The 22,813-nt window shown below is 35.7% G+C and overlaps 2 protein-coding genes across 4 annotated transcripts; one reads left to right on the top strand and one right to left on the bottom strand.

The window, feature by feature from the left end:
* LOC126780160 (uncharacterized) lies at window positions 1–22,627 on the bottom strand. 3 transcript variants are annotated; one of them, XM_050504432.1, is made up of 6 exons: window positions 22,460–22,627; window positions 22,139–22,345; window positions 19,180–19,318; window positions 14,997–15,487; window positions 3,025–3,561; window positions 1–2,131 (listed from the first exon to the last, which is right to left on the bottom strand). In XM_050504432.1, the coding sequence occupies exons 5-6, from the start codon at window positions 3,396–3,398 to the stop codon at window positions 1,666–1,668; spliced, it is 840 nt and encodes a 279-aa protein (XP_050360389.1). In that variant the 5' UTR covers window positions 3,399–3,561; window positions 14,997–15,487; window positions 19,180–19,318; window positions 22,139–22,345; window positions 22,460–22,627; the 3' UTR covers window positions 1–1,665. The 3 variants fall into 3 exon arrangements, 1 of the variants encoding a protein (XP_050360389.1); XR_007670442.1 differs by lacking the exons at window positions 1–2,131; window positions 3,025–3,561 and adding an exon at window positions 20,703–21,919 and having other exon boundaries at window positions 13,324–15,487; XR_007670443.1 differs by lacking the exons at window positions 1–2,131; window positions 3,025–3,561 and adding an exon at window positions 13,324–14,397.
* LOC126780071 (uncharacterized) lies at window positions 12,943–14,492 on the top strand. The gene is made up of 2 exons (XM_050504332.1): window positions 12,943–13,326; window positions 13,753–14,492. The coding sequence occupies exons 1-2, from the start codon at window positions 13,140–13,142 to the stop codon at window positions 14,490–14,492; spliced, it is 927 nt and encodes a 308-aa protein (XP_050360289.1). The 5' UTR covers window positions 12,943–13,139.
* Window positions 22,628–22,813: the final 186 nt, after the last annotated feature.

Raw genomic sequence — 22,813 nt, 5'->3', positions numbered from 1 at the left:
AATCAGTCACCATCTTGCTCCTGCGTTTGATTGACGTTCCACAGGATATAGGCCAATGATGAAGCCAGAAGCCGTGCTCTATTACAATAAGCGAAAAAAGGGCATAGATGTATCTGACCAGCTTGCAAGTTATTATGACCCTAAAAGAAAGTCGCTTGCATGGTACAAAAAGATCGCTTTAGATGTTTTGATTTGTGCATCTGTAACTAACGCTACACTTTTGTATCGGAAACTACATTCAACTGCTAATAGAAAATTACGCAAAACCGTACTACAGACGCAGCAAGAAATTTTAGGGATTTTTTGCAATTGAATAATGCATCCGATGCAAGTATAAATACATTTACTAATAGTCCAAGACCGTCTACTAGCTCGATAAGAACTCAGCACTTTCTGTCTAAAATTCCAAGGAAAGAGGACAATAAAATTGTACGAAAACGATGCCGTGGATGCTACGAAGAGTTGCGAAAAGAAGGTACAAACTGGGAAATTGCTGCAAAAAGAGTAAAACGAGTGGATACTGAATGATTGCAATGCAAAAAATCGTTTTGTTTATCCTGTTTCCAAAACGAACATAATAAGAAATAATTAAAAAAAAATTGTGATTTCTGCGTAAAATAAAAATATTTTTTCGCATGTCCCGGCGTTTTTCTTTACTTTATTATCGTACCAGCACGTCCAGTGCAGAAACTGTACAGTTCCGTTACGTCCAGTCGAATAATTTGCTTTAGAAGTTTCATATACCCCCTGACGTACATATGGCTCAGGAACGTATCAGTGCTTATCAAGCTGAACCATATGTGGCTCAGCGGACAGGGAACGTGTTAGAGCGCTTGTAGACGTCCGTTTTTTTCACCGGATAACGGACCGTGTTTTTTGCCGGATTCGCGGTGGTGTATGAATTATAATGAATGTGTGTACATGCACCGGACATCGGTCCGGCGAACAATTTACGCCGGATGCACCACCCCTTCCCCTCGGCGCGACGGACACCGGTCCGGTGTAAGAAATGGCGGTCATCCACGCCAGTGTATTGGTGCGTGTTGACGCTGCCGGACGTATTGCCTGTTTTCTGTTAATTGAGTGCCGTCTACCTGCGTTCTTTTAAAAATGGGTGATATTGACATGGAATTGTTAATAAGTTTGGTTGAAAATAGGCCTGTACTGTGGGACAAAACCCAAGAGTGCTATAAAAATAGACAGTCGAGTTTTGCCGCTTGGAGAGAAATTTGTCTTGCGTTAAATGAAGGTTTTGAAACGATGTCCGAGAAAGAAAAAAATGATTTTGGTAAGTAACATTTTATTTTCATTATTTTTATGCATGTTGATTTTGCCATGGTACACGCCCTACTGGTGACATGAAATACTCTGCATATTTGTTACGAATCATATTTGCTGTTACATTACCTCGTGTTGAATGGGAACGAGGCAAATGGCATAGAGTAGACACCATGTGTGAACTAGCATTATCAGTAGCATTATTAGCAATACCCTCTACTTTATGAATTATGTTTTGTAATAAGCAGCATGTTTTTACAATGTTAACAGCAGTATCTGTTGAAACATTTAATGGTCTATGCAAAATCCTCCATTTATTGGATAAAATACCAAATGCGCATTCGACGTAGCGTCGCGCTCTTGTGAGACGATAATTGAAATTTTTTTTTATTGAGTCAAGTTGATGCCCACCGTAAGGACGAAGTACGTGTTGATGTAAAGCGAAAGCTTCATCAGCAACAAATACATAAGGTATTCACTGCCTGCACCTGGCAACTGCTTAGGTCGAGGAATATTTAATTTATCGCCTACTATTCTTTTCCAAAATTCTGTTTCTTTAAATACTATTGAGAAATAGTGCTTGTAGTTGAAAAACATTGATCCACTTTCTTCTGGCTTGATGATTCTAATATGTTTGCCGTCAATGGCTCCCAAGCAATGAGGAAAATTTGCATTCGTCTCGAAATTTTTTGCTATTGTTAACCATTCGTCTTCCGATGGTAGTTTCATAAAAATTGGAGAAAGGGTTTCCCACAATGCTTCAAATACTTCTTGTACAATACAGCTGATAGTTTTTATACCCATTCTGAAACTGTAATGTAGATCACTAAATGTGTTCCCTGCAGCTAAATATCTGTAACAATTTTTTCTTTTTTAGGCAAAGATATCATAAAAAAATGGAACAATGCAAGAGATAACTGGATGAAATATCACAAAAAAGTTAAGGAATGTAAATCCGGCTCTGGTGCAAAAAGTCTACGAAAATATAAATTCTACGATCAAATACTCTTTTTGTGTAAAATTGTGACTCGCCGAACAACGGAAGCAAGTATTACATCAGAAAAAAACATCACACAATCTCACAACAAAGAAACTGACTCACAAACCAATAATGACCCTACCGCACCAGCCAATACTACCGATTTAACAAAAACAAGCAAGAAGAGAAAGACAGACTGTAGCGAAGTTGATCGACAAATGCTTACTTTAATTAAATCAGTTGAAGATGAAGACAAGAGTAAGAGTATGTGTTTTTTCAAAGGTATTGCTCCGATTGTAGACAAGTATAGTGATGACGATTATGTTGAATTCCAATTAGAAGTCATTAAAGTTATGAGAAATTTAACTCGGAGAAATCAAGCGTCCATGCAGCAGCAAAATTACAATTACAATATTAATACCGAGGCTACACTACGGCTACACCCGACTACAGGATACACGAATATCAACCAACACAACCCATTCCATCGACATCCAGGATGCCCTATGAATATCAGCCAACACAACTCATTCCATCCACATCCAGGATGCCTCAAGAACTCATGCAGCAAGATGATTCCCAATCTTCAATGATTACTGAATTAAGTTCAATCACATCGCCTGATTACGATTTCGATTTTTCTAAAACTCCTTAATTTATTTTTTGAGTATAATAAAACAATTACTACCTACTAAATTTTGTTTTAATTAATACAGGTAATCAATCCCCTTTTCTATAATTTGAAATTGAACATCTATTTAACATACCTTATCGTAACGGCTAATCTCTCTGCCGGGGAAATAGATTTACGCATGTCAGTATCCTCGTGTCTTATTTTATCATATATGGCTGTTAATAATAGTTGAAAGGTTTCTTTCTTCATCCGAAAATAATTGTAAAATTTAGTTTCATCTTCTTCCAACTGCGTAAAAAGAGTTTGAAATGCACCATATTTTTCCCTTTCCAATAATATAGGATGCACCCACGATGACCTTTTACGTTTTTCTATTTCTTTTTGTTTCTTCTTGTACAAATAGTAGGCCAATACGAGTTTTTTTTTTCTTATTATTCGACATTTCACACGTGTGTAATCTCTGACTACCAGTTCAAAACTAACGCATATAGACGGCAGTCCATCCATCCGGTAAAAAAAATATGTATACAAGGATAGCCGTTTATTGACGGTCCGTTATCCGGTGAAAAAAACGGACGTCTACAAGCGCTCTTAAGTAACCCTTCCTCTCCGTTTATAGTTCCAGCTGACATACGACCTCTTTCAGTTGTTGAGCCACCTTCAACGTCAACTAGGAGAGGCAAAGCCATGGTAGTTACGGATAAAGAAATGTTTCAACTTAACTCTGATGTCTTATTTAATACTTCACTTGTTACATTATTTAAAAATAATGTGTTTTACAAAAAAGGGGACGTTATTTGGCAACTGTACCCTACAATTTATCTGTAGATGTAAGAAATAAGCGCCTAGTAGATAATATTACTTCACTTTCTTCCATTGCTGTGCTATATAAATGTAAAAATGCTTGTGATACTTTCTCTATGAAGATCTTAACTGGTGAATCTCGGTATCGTACTATTCTGTCACAATACCAAAGCTTGATACGACCATCTGGTACCCCTCGCACACTTAAACATAACAATTACTTCACGCACTCACCCCCATAACTATAAAAGATTTAGAAGGGGAAGAGGTAGTTGGGACTTTTTATGAACGAGAGCTACAAAAGGTAGTTTATGACCCCACCATCGAGTTTAAGATAGATAAAATAATTCAGACTCGCTATTCCGGCGTCAGACAAGAAGTGCTAGTGAAGTAGAAAGGTTATCCGAATAAATTTAATAGTTGGATATCAGCTTCTAATTTAAAAGAAATATGAATAATAAAGAAAGTTTTTATTTAACTTTACCTAGCAATAGTTCAATGAAATATTTTCCTAACAACAAAACAACAATTTTTTCAACAAAACTACCCAAACCCATGACACTGGTCTGTTGGAGTTGTTGAATTTCCATTCCATTTCAAGGAAAAACTCTTGATAACATTTTCCTAGGACAAGTACCTAAAAGATGCATAGTTGGCTTTGTGAATAATGCTGCATTCAATGGTAGCCTCACAAAGAACCCATTCAATTTTGAAAACTATGATATGAATACGTTTTGTTTGTACAGTCAGCGTCAAATAATTAGAGACGCTCAGAGTATTCAAATAAATAGACGCAACCAAAAAGTCAAAAATATCGGTACAAACAAAGTTCCCTTATTGTTGTCAACAATATACTCGCTCAAAAGGTCGAGACGTTTAAAATGTCATATAGATCGTTTCAGTCAAACCGCCATAAATATGGTTACAGTCATCTCGCCAATGGTATCCAAGCATTCTGAGTGTTCAAAAATACGGAACACATTAGAAAAATTAACTAGCATATTATAGACCTAAACGGCTTCCCAAAGATGAAAACCTCTTTAGGCAATCTAGTATTGTTTACATGTCATTCTTTTATCTATCATTGTATGTCAATTATCTGTCAGTTATATCAATATTAAGTGCAATATTAAAGAAAGTTAGTAGCAATAACAATAGCGTTTCATGCTTAAATATGTTTACATATCGCATTAGCATTGATGTTTTGTGGAGTCACACAAAACATCAAATTGTATTTTTAAAGAAGGAAGGTGTCTCCGTAACTGATATTTCAAATGAACTAGGAATATCCGTAAGTATCGCATTATGAGATACATATCGAATTATTAGCATCTCTTAAGATTTTTCTTCTTTCTTATATTTAGAGAAACACCGTATACCGTTGGCTCCAGAGATGGCAAATTGATGGTGTATTGCAAAACCATGTTTCGTTTGGTCGTCCACGTCAAATAAGTGCAAATCAAGATAGAAATATAGTGCAGCGTGCTATTACTAATCGCTTTATAAACTCCAGGAGCTTATCTGTGGAATTTGACACGTCACAGAGCACAATAAGACGACGGCTACGAGAACATGGGTTACGCCATCGCATTCCCGCCAAGAAGCCTATATTAACACCAAGGCTTAAAGCGTTTACAATTTGCACAACATTATTTAAGTTTCAATTTTAATAATGTAATTTTTGTAGATGAGAAAGTTTTTTGCTCGTCTGCCCAGGGACGCTTATCTCTATACCGAACATCGAACACAAGGTATGATGAAAGAAATGTCCTCCCTAATAATCGCAGTGGTCGAATCACATTAGGATTTTGGGGATGGATGAACCAAAACGGACCAGGAGAGCTAGTAGAGGTTGGAGGAAGAATGAATGGCCCCCGATACAAAGACATTCTCGAAAATGTTTTGCTCCCAACAGCCAAAATTTTTTTTCCTGATGAAAGGATTAAGTTTGTCCAAGACAACAGTTCCGTACACAACTCCAGAGTTGTTCAAAATTACTTGGAAGGTAATAGAGACCTGGAGTTAATTTCGATGCCGCCTCATAGCCCCGACCTAAACCCGATCGAAAATTTGTGGGGCAAAATGGTTCAGGTATGGGACAGTACGCGAGCACGAACCGCCGCAAATTTAAGAACTCACGTAGAAGAAATTTGGGAGTCCATGAGAGGAGACAATTTTTGTTACAATGCGGTAACATCAATGCGAAGACGTCTTTCTGACGTTATTCTAGCAGATGGTGGCTATACACGATTTTAATTAAATAAATAATTAGAGCTAAAAATGATTGTTTTTTTTACACCTGACGAGAGTTTTTAGTGTTTTGTACTTCGAAAGTAATTTGATCGAAAGTACTCTTTTTGTCGTTGATATGAAATCTATTAATTTTTATTAGGTACACAAGTAAAATTGACTACTTGTATAAAAACTAATATTTATTTTTTTGACATGAACATGATATAGAAGCACTCTTGCTCTACGAGATATATCTATTTTCAGTCAACAGTTTATTGCTTACAATATAATAATGCTTTAATTCGCAAACCAGCCAACTCCATTTCACACTCCGTCAAGAGTATTTTTTCGATTCAGTTAAAACACAACAGACAAACGATTCTCGAAGATATTCGCAAAATAACAATTCCAGAATTATCAGAAATCTATGCGTAAATAGCATTTAATATTAAATATTAAATGCTATTTACGCATATAATTTAAATATCCCTATTTTTTTAATATTAAACAATCCCCATTAAATATTATGATGTTTAAAGTGCTCATATAGATTTGGCTGGTTTGCGATTTAAGTATCGTAAACGACTTTGCACGATTTTTTTTTAAAAACAACACATATCTATGACCTCGTGCTTAAAATGAAAAGGATTGGAGTTGTTTCTATCCCTTTCATTTTATGCATAAATATTTTATTATTATTTGATGTGAGAAATTATATTTAAAATATATAGCAGAAAAGTTAATTTTTCTAATGTGTCCCGTATTTTTGAACACTCAGAATGCTTGGATACCATTGGCGAGATGACTGTAACCATATTTATGGCGGTTTGACTGAAACGATCTATATGACATTTTAAACGTCTCGACCTTTTGAGCGAGTATATTGTTGACAACAATAAGGGAACTTTGTTTGTACCGATATTTTTGACTTTTTGGTTGCGTCTATTTATTTGAATACTCTGAGCGTCTCTAATTATTTGACGCTGACTGTACAGGCAGTCCTCGACTTAAACCTAAACAAGACAGGAATAGTAAAGTGAAGAAGAGAGTAAGAAAGACAATTACAATGGAGGTTAAATCTAAGATTTTAAAACTCAAAGATCGCGGTTGTTCGACTTCATCTATTGGACGAGAAGTTAATTTATCACGCTCGACGGTACAAACAATATTGAAAGATAAAGAAAAACTCTTAACATCTCTACCTTCCGTCTCTTCAAACAGCACTATTATACAAAAAAGGAATGCTTTAATTTATGAAATGGAAAAACTCTTGTACACTTGGATTCAAGATCAAACTCAGCGACGGGTTCCTCTAAGTTTGGCTATTATACAAAATAAGGCGCTGAGTATCATTAACACACTGCAAAATAAACGTGGCGAGAATAATAGTGAAGAAACAAAATGTTTTTCTGCCAGTCGCAGGTGGTTCATGCGCTTTAAAACGAGATATTCGTTACATAACATTCGAGTGCAAGGATAAGCTGCTAGTGCCAATCATGTGTCTGTACAGAGTTTTCCTGGCATATTAAAGGAAATTATCGAAAGTGGATACTATTCGCCTAAACATTTTGGAAAAATATGCCTTCTCGTACTTTTATATCGCAGGAAGAAAAGGTTATGCCTGGGTTTAAAGCAGCTAAAGATCGTTTGACGTTGTTATTGGGTTGGAATGTTGAAGGTGATCTTAAATTGAAACCCCTTTTGGTTTATAGGTCTGAAAATATTCGAGCTCTTAAAAATTACGTCAAGAGTACTCTTCTATCAGTGTTACCAAGATCTGTATGATAGCAAGAAGAAAGAAGAGAAGCAATCTAGAATTGATAGTTTCTTTAAGCCATAATTTTAATTTATTATTTCGCATTACATACATATTTTGATTACATATTAAAGTTTTATAATCATTATTAAAATTAATATGTAATCACTAATACCAAAAATAACTAGCAATTTATAAGTCCATATGTATATAATTATTTTAAGAACTTACTTTTGATAATAAAGTATGTATATCCTTTGTTATAAATGCAGTTTTTTTTTTAATTTCCGAGTCCGTGTGGATCCTAACCCTTGAGTTTTACATGTAAACATATGAAAAAATATGTCTCGACTTAAGTCGTTTCGATTTACGTCGCGTATTTCGAGAACCTAACATGGCGTAAGTACGAGGACTGCCTGTATATAAATGGACATCAAATACCATCAAAAGCTTTACAGCCATCATTTGAAAGTAATATTTTTACAACGGTCTATCATACATTGTTCTCCGGGACTGGCATACATTTTCTTAATGAAGGTAATGGGATATCTAGAGAGCAATATGCTAAAGAGTATTGTCTGCTAGCGTTTGATTAACATCGTTTTATTGAATCTACTTATCATCAGCTTTTGATTGAATCTACTTCACAAAGAAGGGTAGCCCTTTTTTGTGAAGTAGATTCCACACGTATCATTTTCGATATGTTCAAAAACTCAGTGCCAACGATTACGAGCCACGAATAAATTTTTATCGGTGGTTTTTGCAAAACACTAACAAAAACATATTATTTACGAACGAGGCTACGTTTACTAATTAAGGTTGGTGTTTTTAACGTACCGTAAAAAATAAAATCGCAGGGGTGAATAGATACAAAACTAAAAATGTTTTTCTACAGACTATTACCAAACATTTTGAAAGAAAAAGTTTCGAATTTATATTTTTCTAAAACTGCAGTATATATTTTTTGAAATAGTAACACTGAATTGAAGTGAGGTGTAACCAACATAATCGAAAAAGATTTTGAAGTGAATCCCCTAAATGCAGGCTAAACGAGGTCCTGTAAAATTAACTATTTTGATTGTGAACGGAAGTGTTTTGTGGCATCACAACTTGTGTCTCAACAATATTCGTTGGTTGCTTGTCATCCAGATTAATAAAAAGGTAAGTGCGTTTGTGATGTAAATTTCGAAATATTTGTAAAATTGTAAACCAAGTCATTTGTGATTGAGGTTAATAGACACGATGAAGGAGCGAATAGATACATAGTATGGGTTCAATAGACACGTAAAAGGGTTAAATGGAAACGAGTAAGAGGTGATTAGAAAAATGTGTTAGGGCTGCTACCTATTGATTTTTTTTTGATAGAATAATTTAGAATTCTTGGGAGTTGTATGATTCGGAGGAGATATTGATAATCTATAAGTAGGTACTGTTTTAAGATTTAGGTCTAGGTAACTGTAATGTGTATATCTAGGTCTATGCCCGAGGGAGCTAGTAGGTATTATTAAATTACAAACTTCCAAATCAGGATTTAAATCCTAGTTTTAAGTACAGTGTTACTAATTATGTAGGTAGGTAGATAATAATTTTATCGCCTATATAAATATTTGCTTCTGTTATAGGTACATAATCATTATGCCGCGTGTGTATAAACCTGATCCTTGGTGGAGAAGGTATTGAAAATACGATGAAAATATTATAAATGAAGCTGTTGCGGCATATGCGAATGGCAAATTCTCTTTAAATGCCATAGCCGAGAAATATGATATCGATAAATCTGTACTTTATAGACACAGCGTCAAAACTATGAAGAAACAAGGAGGGCAAACTATTTTAACAGAAGAGACTGAAGAGTGCGTGCTAAAGTATATCAATATATGTGCTGAATAGGGATGCCCTTTAGATGCATTAGATTTAAGTTACATTGTTAAGGCTTAACTTGACCCAGTGGGCCGGACGGTGCTCAAATTTAAAAACAATTTATCGGGACCCGACTTTGTCGCGAGTTCTCTAAAACGTAACAAAAACTAAATTTCCCAAAGATATAGACAAAAAATTTAGAAAAAAATGGCAGAAGTTTCACCAGACACAATTAAAGAATATTTCAAAAAGTTAGAAGAGTCGTTGACAGGCATTAATCCGAGCACAATGAAACTAATTTGACCGATGACCCAGGACGCAAAAAAATTATTACTAAACGAGGAACGCAGTACCCAGAGAGGGTAATGAAGCTCAAAGTCGTCAGTTTCATTGATGATTGCCGCTACAGACGACGGCACTTTACTGCCATGGTATGTGGTATACAAGGCTCAAAACTTGTACAACGCATAGACTGAAAACGGACCACCGGGAGCAAGGTATAATCGCACGCAATCTGGTTGGTTTGATGCAACCATTTTTGAAGATTGGATTAAGTCTATCATTATACCGTATTTCAAAGATAAAGTTGGGAGAAAGTGCCTAATAGGTGATAACCTCTCATCACATTTATCGATGGAGACAATAAAACTGTGCCACGAGCAAAATACATCGTTCATTTTTTTACCGGCGAATATTACACATCCCACACAACCTCTTGATGTGGCATTCTTCAAGCCTATGAAGATAGCATGGCGAAACGTAGTATTGAAATGGAAAAAAAACCGACGGAAAAGCCCAAACAACGATTCCAAAGGGATGTTTGCCTAGACTTTTAAATAAATTAATGGAAGAGCTTCGTAATAACAGTAAGGCTAATATAATAGCACGATTCCGGAAAACAGGAATATACCCGATTAATGAAGATGAAGTTTTAAGCAGATAACCTGAAGTGCAAAATAATGAAAATAAAACTGAAATAGAAAAATCCGTTCTAGATCTACAAAAGGAGATGAGATATGGAACCATGAATATAACCGAACCAAAAAGTAAAGAAAAATAGAAATAATACCTGAACGAAGCGTTGGTACTGAAAACGAAGACTACATAAAAACAGAACAAGAGGAAAGCCAACAAAATACAAAAAAGAGAAGACTAACATCCAAAATTACACAACACTAACTAACACTCAACGATGGCAAAGAAAGCAATAAATATAAGGGAAAAAAACTAAAGCACAAGATCAGAATATTGCTGAAAAACAAAATAAAGAAGAAAATGGACAAGACGCTGAAAAAATACAACTTGACACAATAAATGATTTTGATTTTATAGCAAACAATTACATACAGGGTGGACCAAAAGTCCGGTAACATTTGAATCGAGCGCTGCTTCCAATTGCGGGGGATAGGGGGGAGCGGGGCGTTACAAAGCGCGAGAGCGGCTAGTTGGAATTCAGTGCAATGGCGTCGTTCAGCGGAGCACAACGCGCGTTTTGCGTACGCGAGTACTATCGCAGCAACGATTCTGCGACTGAAGCGCAACGAAAATTTTGTACACAGTACAACATACGAAATAAAAATCAAGCTCCATCAACTCGTGCAATTAAAAATTGAAGACGGGTTCAACATTAAATCAACCACGATCCGGCCGACCTAAGACGTCGAGAGAGCCCGCAAACATAGAGCGCGTACGAGCATCTGTTAAAGAACAACCTGGCCTGTCTACTCGAAAGCGGTCTAGTGTTTTAAATGTGTCTAGGACATCTTTAAATCGTATTCTTCACAAGGATTTACATTTACACCCGTATAAAATTCAAATTGTACAACAATTAAGGCCAAATGACTACACTCAGAGACTGCAGTTTGTCAACGAAATGCTTGCGAGGTTTACGAGCTTCAATAACATCTTTTTCTCAGACGAGGCACATTTTCACATAAATGGGCATGTGAACAGGCAAAATTGCAGATACTGGAGTGATGCTAACCCGCAATTGAAGCACCAAAAGCCCTTACACTCGCCCAAAGTTACTGTATGGGCAGCTTTATCAGCCAGTGGAATTATCGGTCCGTATTTTTATGAGGATCAGAGAAGCCGTCCTGTTACCGTCAACACACAGCGATACATTGCCATGCTACAGAACTTTTTTGCTCCAGCATTACAGGACTACTCTGGTTTTAATCAACGGACATGGTTTCAACAAGATGGGGCCACATGTCACACCTCCAACGACTCAATAGCAGCGGTTCGTGAAATTTTTGGGCAAAAAGTCATATCCAAAAGAGGTGACATTAACTGGCCACCCCGCAGCCCGGATTTGTCACCAATGGACTTTTTCCTTTGGGGATACCTCAAAAGTAAAGTTTTTAATAACAACCCTCAGTCTATTGAAGAATTAAAAGAAAATATACGCGAGGAAATTCAGAACATTTCTCCAAACACTTGTCGGGCGGTGATGGAAAATTTCCGCTCTAGATTACAGGAGTGCCAAACTAAACAAGGGACACATTTGGACGACGTTATTTTTAAAAAATAAAACCCTGATTTTTGTACTTTTAGAATAAATAAACATATTTTCTCTCATATCTCTTTTGTATTTTTTATAACCATTCGAAATGTTACCGGACCTTTGGTCCACCCTGTAGAATCAATGCCCATCATTTTGGAAGACATGTTATTATGTGAAAATGAAATTGTTATACATGACATAGAAATAAACGAGATGCAAAATGATACTGGAGCAGAAATGACGTATAAACAAAAAAATGAACGTAAACTGAAATTTTTTTCTAATGAAAAGATAGATTACTACGATGAAAAAAGCTACTTTGAATAAGTGCAAAAAAATAAATATAAATTCGCATCTTAAAATTTTAGAGGATACAACTAATAAAAATGATCGCCCTGGTCCAAGCAGTTTACAAACTATCCAAACACGGCAACCATCATATTATTACAAGAACTATAATGATATTTTGAAAGATTTAATGAGTGACGATGTATAGGTAGGTACCTATGACACGTGACAGTTTTAAACCCATGTGTCTATTAAACCCATGTGCGGGTCAATAGAAAGGTAAAATATTTTTGCATTTTGCGCTGTAATTAAAAAATAAATCCCAATTTAGAAGAACATAAAATATTAAAACATCAAAAGAGACATGATATAAGCACAATATAATGTTCTCTTGTCTATTGAAGACATTTATAAAATGGAGATTAAGTTCAAAATTGTGTCTATTAACCCCGTTTTACGGTACACAATGAGCATTGGTAGAGTCATTCCAATCCATACGTTACGCGACAGGACGCTTATCAACACAGGTTTAGTGTTAACGTGTGGGCTGGTGTTTTAAATAACCGTCTGTTAGGGTTCTTACAGACGAACGGCAAGTTGTGAACGGCAGCCGTCGCCACCTGTCGACGGCAGCCGTCGCCACCTGTCGACGACAGTCGTCAACGCGTCGACGGCAGCAGTCAATACTTCGACGGCTGCCGCCGACAGGTGGCGACGCTTGCAGTTGTAGCGTGTTACGTCCGCCATTTTGTCAGTCGACGACAAATAAACAAAGAGTGCGCAAGCGTCGTGCGTCTACAAAATGAGCTCCGGAGACGAAATTGATGTCGAATTGTTAATTATGGCAGTAAAAAAAAGGCTTTGTCTTTGGAATTATAAGCTACAAGACTACAGTAACAAGACAATAAAAAACAGAGCATGGGTAGCAGTGTGTGAGGAAATTGTAAATGATTTTAAGGATAAATCCATAATTGAAAAAAACGCAATCGGTAAGTGACTTTTTATTAAATATTTTATTGAATTTTAAGCAGATTATTTCTTACATATAATAATGGAGATACTATCTATTTGTTTTATATGCAATCCAACTGCCACGAAACACTGCCTTCACTACTGCTAAAATAATCTGAAAAATTTTCTCTTATTATCGGACCCGATAACGAGTCCCCTTCATTAGGGATTGTGGCTATATTTTCCAAACCGTTTATAGTTAGTGTATCTTCAAATGTAAAACCATCTCTGTCACGTACAAAATTATGCAATATGCAACATGCTTTAACAACATCTTTACAGAATTCTAAAGATAACTTCATGGGGGTGTGAAAGATTCGCCACTTATTGGTCAAAATGCCAAATGAACATTCTACATATCTCCTTGCACGTGTTAAGCGATAATTATTTTTTATTTTTTTTAGGTATACAGGTACAGTCTAAATGGAAAACTTTAAGAGACGGCTTCACAAGATATTGCAGAACTTTGAAGAGAAAAAGTGGTTCCGCAGTGTCTAAAGCAAAACAGTATACATTCTATGATCAACTACTATTTTTGAAAGATGTTACCGAAGATAAGGGTCAAAGTACTTCAAACTTTGATGCTCCCTCTCAGACAATTCTACCACCAACAACAACGCCAACGCCAATGCCAAAACGACAACGGATACGCCAAAGTGATGGTGATGATGCTTTGATTGAAAAATTAACTAAGAAATTAAATTATAAACTGGATAAAGCTGAGAGAGACTTTTCTCCTCCTCCAGATGAGGATAAGTTATTTCTGTTGTCCCTAGTAAGTGATTTCAAAAACATAACAGCAGATTGGAAATTAGACGCCAAATTAGAAGTTATGCAAGTAATAAAACATTACAAGTCTCTTTCAATGCCTTCAACGAGTCATTCTTCATATAACTACGCGGGTTATTCCACCACAACACATTCTGCAAGACCGGAAAGTCAAGTCACAACTAATGAAAGCTTGTCGTCTCAGAATTCCATGCAAAACACAATTCCTTCAACGAGTCATTCTTCTCATAACTATTCGGCGTACTCCACTACAACACATCCTGAAAGACCGAAAAGTCAACTCACAAATATTGAAAGCTTATCCTCTGAGGATTCTGTTTCAAATACCATAATAACTGAACTCTTCTCAGAATAATTTACTTTTTGTCTAAATTATTGTTATATTGTTTGTTTTTATGTTTTGTATGGTTTTACTACAAGTTGATTATGAGAAAAAAAATTGCAAAGATTGATCAGGAAAATTAAAAAATCTTGTAGCGGCGCCACTTGTGATTTTATAATCAGTATTATGGAGAATTTGTTGTTAAAAGTTTTATAGTATAATATAAATGTTAATTAATGTTAAGTAAAGTTCCTATTTTAACTTAAATTAAAAATGTTGCCAAAGTTATATTGATTTGATCTCATTAAAGTTATGTCCAGTATATACCATTTTTTGATAAAATTAAACCCTTCCTTCAAACGAGGCGTGAAGAGGCATCTTGCGGGCCGGCAAGGCGAGGGCGGCTAGTGCAGAACCTTCTTCCCGACTGTACTGGCCGTCCTCGCGTTTGGACTCTACTACCACTTAACATCAGGTGGAGTAGAGTCATTTGCCCTCCCGGGTAATATAAAAAAAAAAAAAAAAAAACCCTCTTACCTTAATGTCATAGCGAGTCTTTGCTCAGCTGGTATACTTTTTCGCATCACAGTGTCTTGGCGAGATATTGAAAGTTTCAAAATAGATGTCAACTCATCAAAAGAAGCGATTGACATTCGAAAGTAATTGAAAAATTTTTTTTCGGACCTTCGCAAACGTGGATACAGTGTATAAAAATCTCCCTCTTGTTCTCTATACATTAATATTTCTTCAACCCACACTGAACGTGTCTTTCTTTTTCGTTGTCGTCGGCGATGGCGGAGTAAAAGCAATAACAATGTTTCTTCATCGGACGCCATTTTGCAACTGGCTCCTGTACAAGCCGACCAAGACTGCTAGTATGCGGCACTCGCGGCAAGCGTTGTCGCCTGTCGACGGCAGCCGTGGTCGCCTGCCGGCGGCAGCCGTCGACGTATTGACTGCTGCCGCCGACGCGTTGACGACTGTCGTCGATAGGTGGCGACGGCTGCCGTTCACAACTTGCCGTTCGTCTGTAAGAACGCTTAGGGCCGTATTTCATCGAAGGAAGACTCAATGGCGTGTCATACTTGGACATTTTAAATAGTGGGGTGAACGGCACGGTTGATGATGTACCAAATTATAAATGAAGCTGATAGACTGAGTAATCATCAAAACTTATTTTATCAACACGACGGAGCACCCGCGTACTATCAGACGCAAGTATGTGAGTACTTAAATAATACGTTGAGAGATCGCTGGATAGGGCTAGAGGGCCTGTGTCATGGCCAGCCACTGGATTTTTATTTATGGGAAGAGGTAAAACGTCTCGTGTATGTTACAGAGTATGCAAACAGAGAGGAGATGGAATTAAAAATCATCAGTGCTTTCGAAACTGTTAAAAGTGACCCATTCGTATTAAATCGTGTGAAAGACAATATGCGTAAACGTGCCGAACTGTGTACCACACGAGCAGGAGCTCACATTTGTTAAGGTTAGTGTAGTTATGTAGGTAAATAGGTAGTTTAATTGACAATCGTTGTAAATAAGTATGATTCCATTTTTAAATACTCCGGAAATACCAAGATAGGCAGACTGTTCATATTTATTTTTGTCCCAAGTTTACATCATTTACCTAGTCAATTAATTTGTTGCTTAAACGAGTGAAATATATTTTTTTAATATATTTTTTGTTCTGCTGTGGAGTACCAGCTTATAATTGTACTCCCCTAATCTTATCCCATGGGTATCGTAAGGGACACCCATAGGATGGCCGAGGTAAGCCGAGGCTGTAAGTGTGTGCATTGATTATTGTTGTCTATAAGAAATATTATGAATACAAAGTTCTCGAAACTCATCCAAGATTATCTGGAGCACAACTCCGAAAGCAATCTCGTCTACAAGACTTGGCTAGGAGACAATCTGATTCCGGACGCCCTCGTGTCCGTTCTCCAGATGAAGAAGATGTAATTATTCGTCATTTTCGAGAGGACCCTACAGTTTCCACCAATATTGTGGCAAACCGACTGGGCGTATCTCAATGGAGAGTCTGGTTTACTGTCCACGCGGCTGGATTGTATCCCTATCATTACACACCCGTACACGTGATTGAAGAAGGAGATCCTGCAAGACGTTTAGATGCAGAAAATCCCAATTTTTTGAGAAAAATTTTATGGACAGACGAGTCAAAGTTTGACAAAGATGGTATTACTAACTACCACAATATTCGATATTGGTCTCAAAAAGAACAGGGAAACCCTCACAAAAAGCGATTAAGCGGTTCCCAAAGACGTTTCTCGGTAAACGTCTGGATGGGGATTATCAATGATAATCTTATTGGGCCACATTTCCTACCTGATAACTTAAATGGTGAAAGTTATGAAAGCTTGCTTAGAGAAATCCTGCATGAGTTACTCGAAAATGTTTCGCTGAAACTTAGGCAGAGAATTATATTCCAGCATGATGGTTGCCCCGCACACTTTCGAATGTCCGTAAGACAGTGGCTAGACAGCAATTATCGTAATAGATGGATTGACAGAGGAGGACCAATCCCATGGCCAGCGAGAAGTCCAGATTTGACTCCGATGGACTATTATGTCTGGGGGCATATGAAAAGCCTGGTTTATGATGTTTCACCAGTACAAACAATTGAAGAACTCAAAACAAGAATAATGAATGCTGCAAATTCTATTCGACATAGCTTGAGTAGTGTTGTAGTAAAAAGTGAATTAAGAAAAAGAATGCGTATTTGTATACGAAATAGGGGATCTCATTTTGAACACGAATTATGAATAATAAACAGTGTAATTTCGAAAGTATGGAGTAGCTAAAAAGATTAAGTATTTTGTTTTTGATTTAAATTCAAAATTGCAATGACAGCTCTGGTTTATCTCTCCTTTTTTACCTATTACCCCTATTAAAAATAATCTTTAACTACTTTGCATTGAGGTCCTTTTGTCTTTGATCCAGATTTAATTTCTTAACAATAGCATTTCTTAGAATTTCCTACCTGGTCTCTTTGTTATCTAATTTTCTCCTGAGTTTATGATTGTTACTGTACTTTTTATGTACCGATGGATAGCTAAGGAAACGCAGATGTTTTTAAAATGATCCGCACGATAAGAGCTATGGCTCTTGATGTGATTTTTACAAAAAAATTGCGAGTAACTTAAAGAATCAAAATTAAAAATCGAAAAGTTGTACAGTTTTGGATCTGTAATTTAAAAATGCTTGAAGATTGTTTTTGTTTTATAACTGGTTATTATTAACTAGGATGTACCCTAGCAAGAAATACAAAAAAAATAGGGAAAATACGTTGATTTTTTTTTATTGAATTTTAGAATCTTAAACATCCTTTAAATAAAAAAAATATTAAAAAATTAATAACTCGAAAACGATACACTTTTGCATAAGCATTTTGGGGGTCATTTGATAGCTATTGTCCTGAACTATAACCCTTTAAAAGGATCGTGACATATTACCCTGTAACCCGGTATATTTTTCCAGTCTGTAAAATAGCCTCACAAAAATGTATGCAGTACTCGCCTCTCAATAACACAAAATCGACTCCACGAAAAAAAATCGCTAAAAATTTAATTCCAGACCAATTTTAAAAACACACCTCTACCCTGTGAATAAAAACCAGTTTCCGACGGGACAGAGATTAACATTGATCTTGTCGGTCTTACCCATAGCGTTTTTTAAGAAACCAAAGGCGCGAACAGGGCATATCCCGTAGCGCTGAAGGCCACTGAGTTTCGAAATTGTTGATAAACAACCTAATTTTGAGGTTAGAATTATAAGATATGTTTTTGCCAATATCTCAGTAACGGAACATTTCCTCAAGATGGGAATGATACTGGGGGGCCAGGGAAAAGCCCCCTCCCCCTTAACACACCCCTCTCGTGCAGCTGGATACTAAACCGTACCCAAACCCGATCAACAAGAACCCACGGAACGTCTGCAAGACTTGCCTACCCAAATATTTGTTATACATTTTTCATGTCTGTAAAATAGCCTCACAAAAATATACGCAGTATATTTTTGTGAGGCACAATAATATACGCAGTACTCGCCTCTCACTAACACAAAATCGACTCCACGAAAAAAAAAGACTAAAAAGTGAATTCCAGACCAATTGTAAAAAAAACTAGTTTCCGCCTATTATCAATGTGTGCTACGCCGGGATTTGTGTGGGCAACGTTCCAGGACCAAAGGTTCTCAAGGGAGAAGCGATCAAAATCAGTACGGGTCACACTCCAAATGAAGACATTCGGAGGAAAAGAAGACCGGCTGCTGCGGTGGCGTTATAGTAGTTACGATATTGTAAGCAAATATTGTAACCATCTAGAAACTACTGTAGCGCTCAGTGCGTCAAAAATCTTGTTCCCTTAGTAAAATAAATTGTAATTAAAAAAGGCCTGTGGATGTAAAATTAAAAAAAAACTATAAAGAGAAAATTTTGCAAATATTCCCAAATTGTTAACATTAATACAACAATACCACAACAATACTATTTTCTTCAATAAGCTTCGTGAAATTACACCAACACGGTTACTAAATTGAAACAACCGAAGCAATTACTTTACAATATTATAAACCGTTATTTCACTGAATCGATGCAGAATAACATAAAAAACAAGTCAAAAATAAATAGTATGGATTCCAAAGATGAAAAGGAACAACCAACCTTCTTTCCAAATTTACTGATGAAGTTTATAGTTACCTTAATAAAAAAAACATGTATTAGCACTTTTCATTGACTTCTCACAAGCCTTTGACACCCTGAATCATGTCCAGCTACAAAACAATTTAGATGCTTGTGGAATACAAAAGCCATAACTTGCTTGGTGTGCCAACTATCTCTGAAATCATACATATACTGTAAACATAAGCAATTGAAGGGGTCAGGGGAAAAACAACTTTTGTCCACTTTTTATATTTTTTCCACTAGCAATACCATCTGAAAGTACATTGCTGTCACTATATCCTCCCAAAAATAAACAGGACAATAAAATCCGGAGTCACGAGTTATTTTGTTTTTAAAATACAGGTACTGGTTAATAACACCCATAGTCCGTTACGTTCAGGAAAAAAATAACTGTTGTCCATGGTCCATGACAGTGACACTTTGAGGTTATATTTTGAGAGGTTATGAGTTAATGTATGTTAAGAGTTGGACTTCATAATAACTATTAAAAGTGTTATTATTCTAGTTGTTTGTGTGTTATTTTAACGAAAATGTCAAACGAAGAAGTGGACAGTCTAATCTATGAAAAATCTAGCAAGAAAAGAAAAATATTTGGGCGAATTTCGGAAGCAAATAAAAAGATGAAGCTACAAAGCCATGAAATGGGTGAAAATTGCTTTTGTAAAAGATATAAATGTTTTGATGTGATAAATGAAGAACAAAGAAGGAATGTCTTAAAGAGTTTTAATCTTCTTCCGTCTCGGGATGCCCAAAATTTATATCTGTGTGGTCTTATTACTCTTTGTGAGGTACAGCGAAGGCGGCCAAAAAAATATGAAGATGATGCAAATTTACATGCAGCAGCTTATGCCTACCGCATTAGGATAACTGAAAATAATGAAACCAAAGATGTTCCTGTTTGTTTTAAAGGATTCATTGCGATACATGGTATTTCTGAACAAAGGTTAAAAACTTTAAAGAAATCTTTGCAAGAGACTGGACATGCACCTTTGGACAAGCGAGGCAAACACACCAACAGACCAAGGAAACTTACAGAAGATATGAAAAATAAGGTAATGGAGCACATTAGATCATGGCCGTAAAAGTCATTATAGTCTTCATGAGTCATCTAAGATATATCTTTCTGAAGAATTGAATGTGAAGAAAATGTACAATATGTTTCCAAATAAAGACTTAATGTCTTATGAGTCATACAGAAATATCTTTGTAAATAATTTTAATATTGGTTTTGGCTACCCGAGATCAGATACTTGTGGAGCTTGTGATGAGTTTAATGCAAAACTAAAAGAATTACAAATTGACTTGAAGAACACAAGTGATATTGAAAAAAAGAGTGTAATTGAAAAGAAGATAAGAGATTTAGAGACTGAAAATAAAGTACACAGAGTTAAAGCAGAGGTGTTCTATCGCAGAAAAAGAGAAACTAGAATTAAATGTCAATCATCTTCAACAAGAGAAGCGATTGCTATGGATTATCAGAAAAATTTAAGCATGCCAAACATAACTACTAATGAGATATACTATAAGAGACAGCTAACCTTCAATTTATTTAACATTCATGTACTCTCTTCATCAGATTCTTATTTCTTTTGTTATGATGAGACCATTGCCAATAAAGGAGCAGATGAAGTTTGTTCTTTTCTCCATCATTATATCTTTACAAAACTCAATACAAATGTCAGAGAGCTGGTAATATTCTGTGATTCATGTGGTGGGCAGAATAAAAATTATTGCATGTTCAGATTTATCCATTATGTGGTTCATAGAGCCAGGCGTTTGGATATGATTAAAATGATATTTCCAATTAGAGGACATTCATACTTGGAGTGCGACAAAAATATGGCACTAATAAATCAGAAGGCACCCTGTGAAACACCAGATGACTGGAGAAAAGTAGTGTCTGAGTCAAGAGCAAAACCTTCACCTTTTCAGGTTATTGATGTTGATCAGCCTTTAGTCAGATTTTGGACCAAGTTTTTAACACCAATTTATAAAAAGACATGCCCATTTTTATTCAGACCTATTCGTGAAATAAGAGTTGAGATTTCACATCCTCGCCTCATTTTCTACAGAAATTCTTATAATGGTCACTGGACATCCTCTGTTATGCTGGATTCAAAAAGAAAAAGAGGAAACTCAACACCTTGTGCAGAGCCTATTGATTCAGCAGAATTTATCCTGCCTGAACAAGCGTACAAGGACATTTTACCAATAAGTAAAGCAAAATTCCAAGACATTCAGTCGTTATCAAAATATTGCAACCCTGCAGCAAAACAATATTATTTAACACTAAAATATAGTTAGGATTCAGCTCATATTACATTAAAGTTACAATGTACCTCAGGGACATTGTTTGTTTTTCCCCTGAATTTGGTGGACATAGGTTGTTTTTTTACTGATAAATCTGACTTTGAAGTTTTTTTTTATTGTAACCTCTAAATAAGCCAGGTTCAAAACTAAAAAAGTGTAACATTACATTAACAATAAACATATGTTTATAATAAAAAAGCATTTTTATTTATATGGCTTTAATTTATCATTTTATCCATGATCTAAACTGTTAATTAGTAATATCTCAGTGTGCTCATTAAGTGATAAAAGTTGTTTTTCCCCTGAACCCTTCAATTAGAACCTCGTTATTGCCAGTGAAGGTAGCAAGCGCAGAGCTCAGTCTTTGGCCCATTGCATTTTATATCTTATGTTAACGACATGAGTAACTTGAATATTGCATGTGTTAGCAGTTTGCAGATGACACCTGCATTATTTTTGCATACAAAAATATTATATGAATTAGGGTTATTCAAACATTGTTATTTAAAACTATAATAAAAAAAATTAAAATAAAAGTAAAAAAAAAATTGTAATACCAGGGCAGGAACATTTCAAATACAGCATCTTAAAAAAAGAATTCTTTAACGAAAGTTTACGTAGATTATGTAAACGTGGGGTAACTGCTAACCAACTGCGAACTTACCCAGCAATAAAAAAATGTGTGGTGATAGAACCACAATATTATTCCTCGTCTTATTAATCAGTGAATCCCATATTAGAAATATTTCTTGGCCAAGCTATAGGTATATTCATTATTTATTTCCATTTTCAATGCATTTCATATTTTTTAATAGACCGAGGTTTAACCTATTTGCATTAACGTCAAACCTTTGTGGTTTTTTCATAGTACCTATAATACATTAGTTTATATAATTTGTATTTCAATAAATAATAAATTATGATTATTAAATTGTAATATTACAAAAAATTATACACGTTATGAAGAGATAAAACAAACACATACCCACAAGCCGACTTGACATAAATTCGACACAAACCGTTCGACTGTTATTTGCACTCACAAAAAATAATTGAAACGAAACGAAAAACAGTATAACAGAAATAATTAGAGAGAGAAACGAGAGATACGAGAAACCATGAAAATATATTAAAGTAATTTAATGGCTGCAATGTTAACTGAGTATTAAAGTCATTTTAAGTCAGTGATGGCAACTCCTACAGAATGGGAAATATTCTGTTTCTGGGGAATATTCTAGGACCAACTTCAGATTCCCCTAAATATCGATTAAGTACCCCAAATTTTTGTCGTACACTTCGTTTAAGAGGTAATTTCAAATTTAAAAATACATTCAAGTAG

Source organism: Nymphalis io, chromosome 30 (assembly GCF_905147045.1).
Source record: "Nymphalis io chromosome 30, ilAglIoxx1.1, whole genome shotgun sequence".
Classification (NCBI taxonomy): domain Eukaryota; kingdom Metazoa; phylum Arthropoda; class Insecta; order Lepidoptera; family Nymphalidae; genus Nymphalis; species Nymphalis io.
This window is presented reverse-complemented; position numbering and strand designations above follow the sequence as displayed.

Excerpts from the sequence above, each read along its gene's own strand:
- LOC126780160 (XM_050504432.1), bottom strand. The coding sequence starts at position 3,398 with ATGGATGGACTGCCGTCTATATGCGTTAGTTTTGAACTGGTAGTCAGA. Across the intron at positions 2,132-3,024 it reads AGATTAGCCGTTACGATAAG|ATATTTAGCTGCAGGGAACA; the intron begins GTATGTTAAATA and ends AAATTGTTACAG.
- LOC126780071 (XM_050504332.1), top strand. The coding sequence starts at position 13,140 with ATGAGCTCCGGAGACGAAATTGATGTCGAATTGTTAATTATGGCAGTA. Across the intron at positions 13,327-13,752 it reads AATTGAAAAAAACGCAATCG|GTATACAGGTACAGTCTAAA; the intron begins GTAAGTGACTTT and ends TATTTTTTTTAG.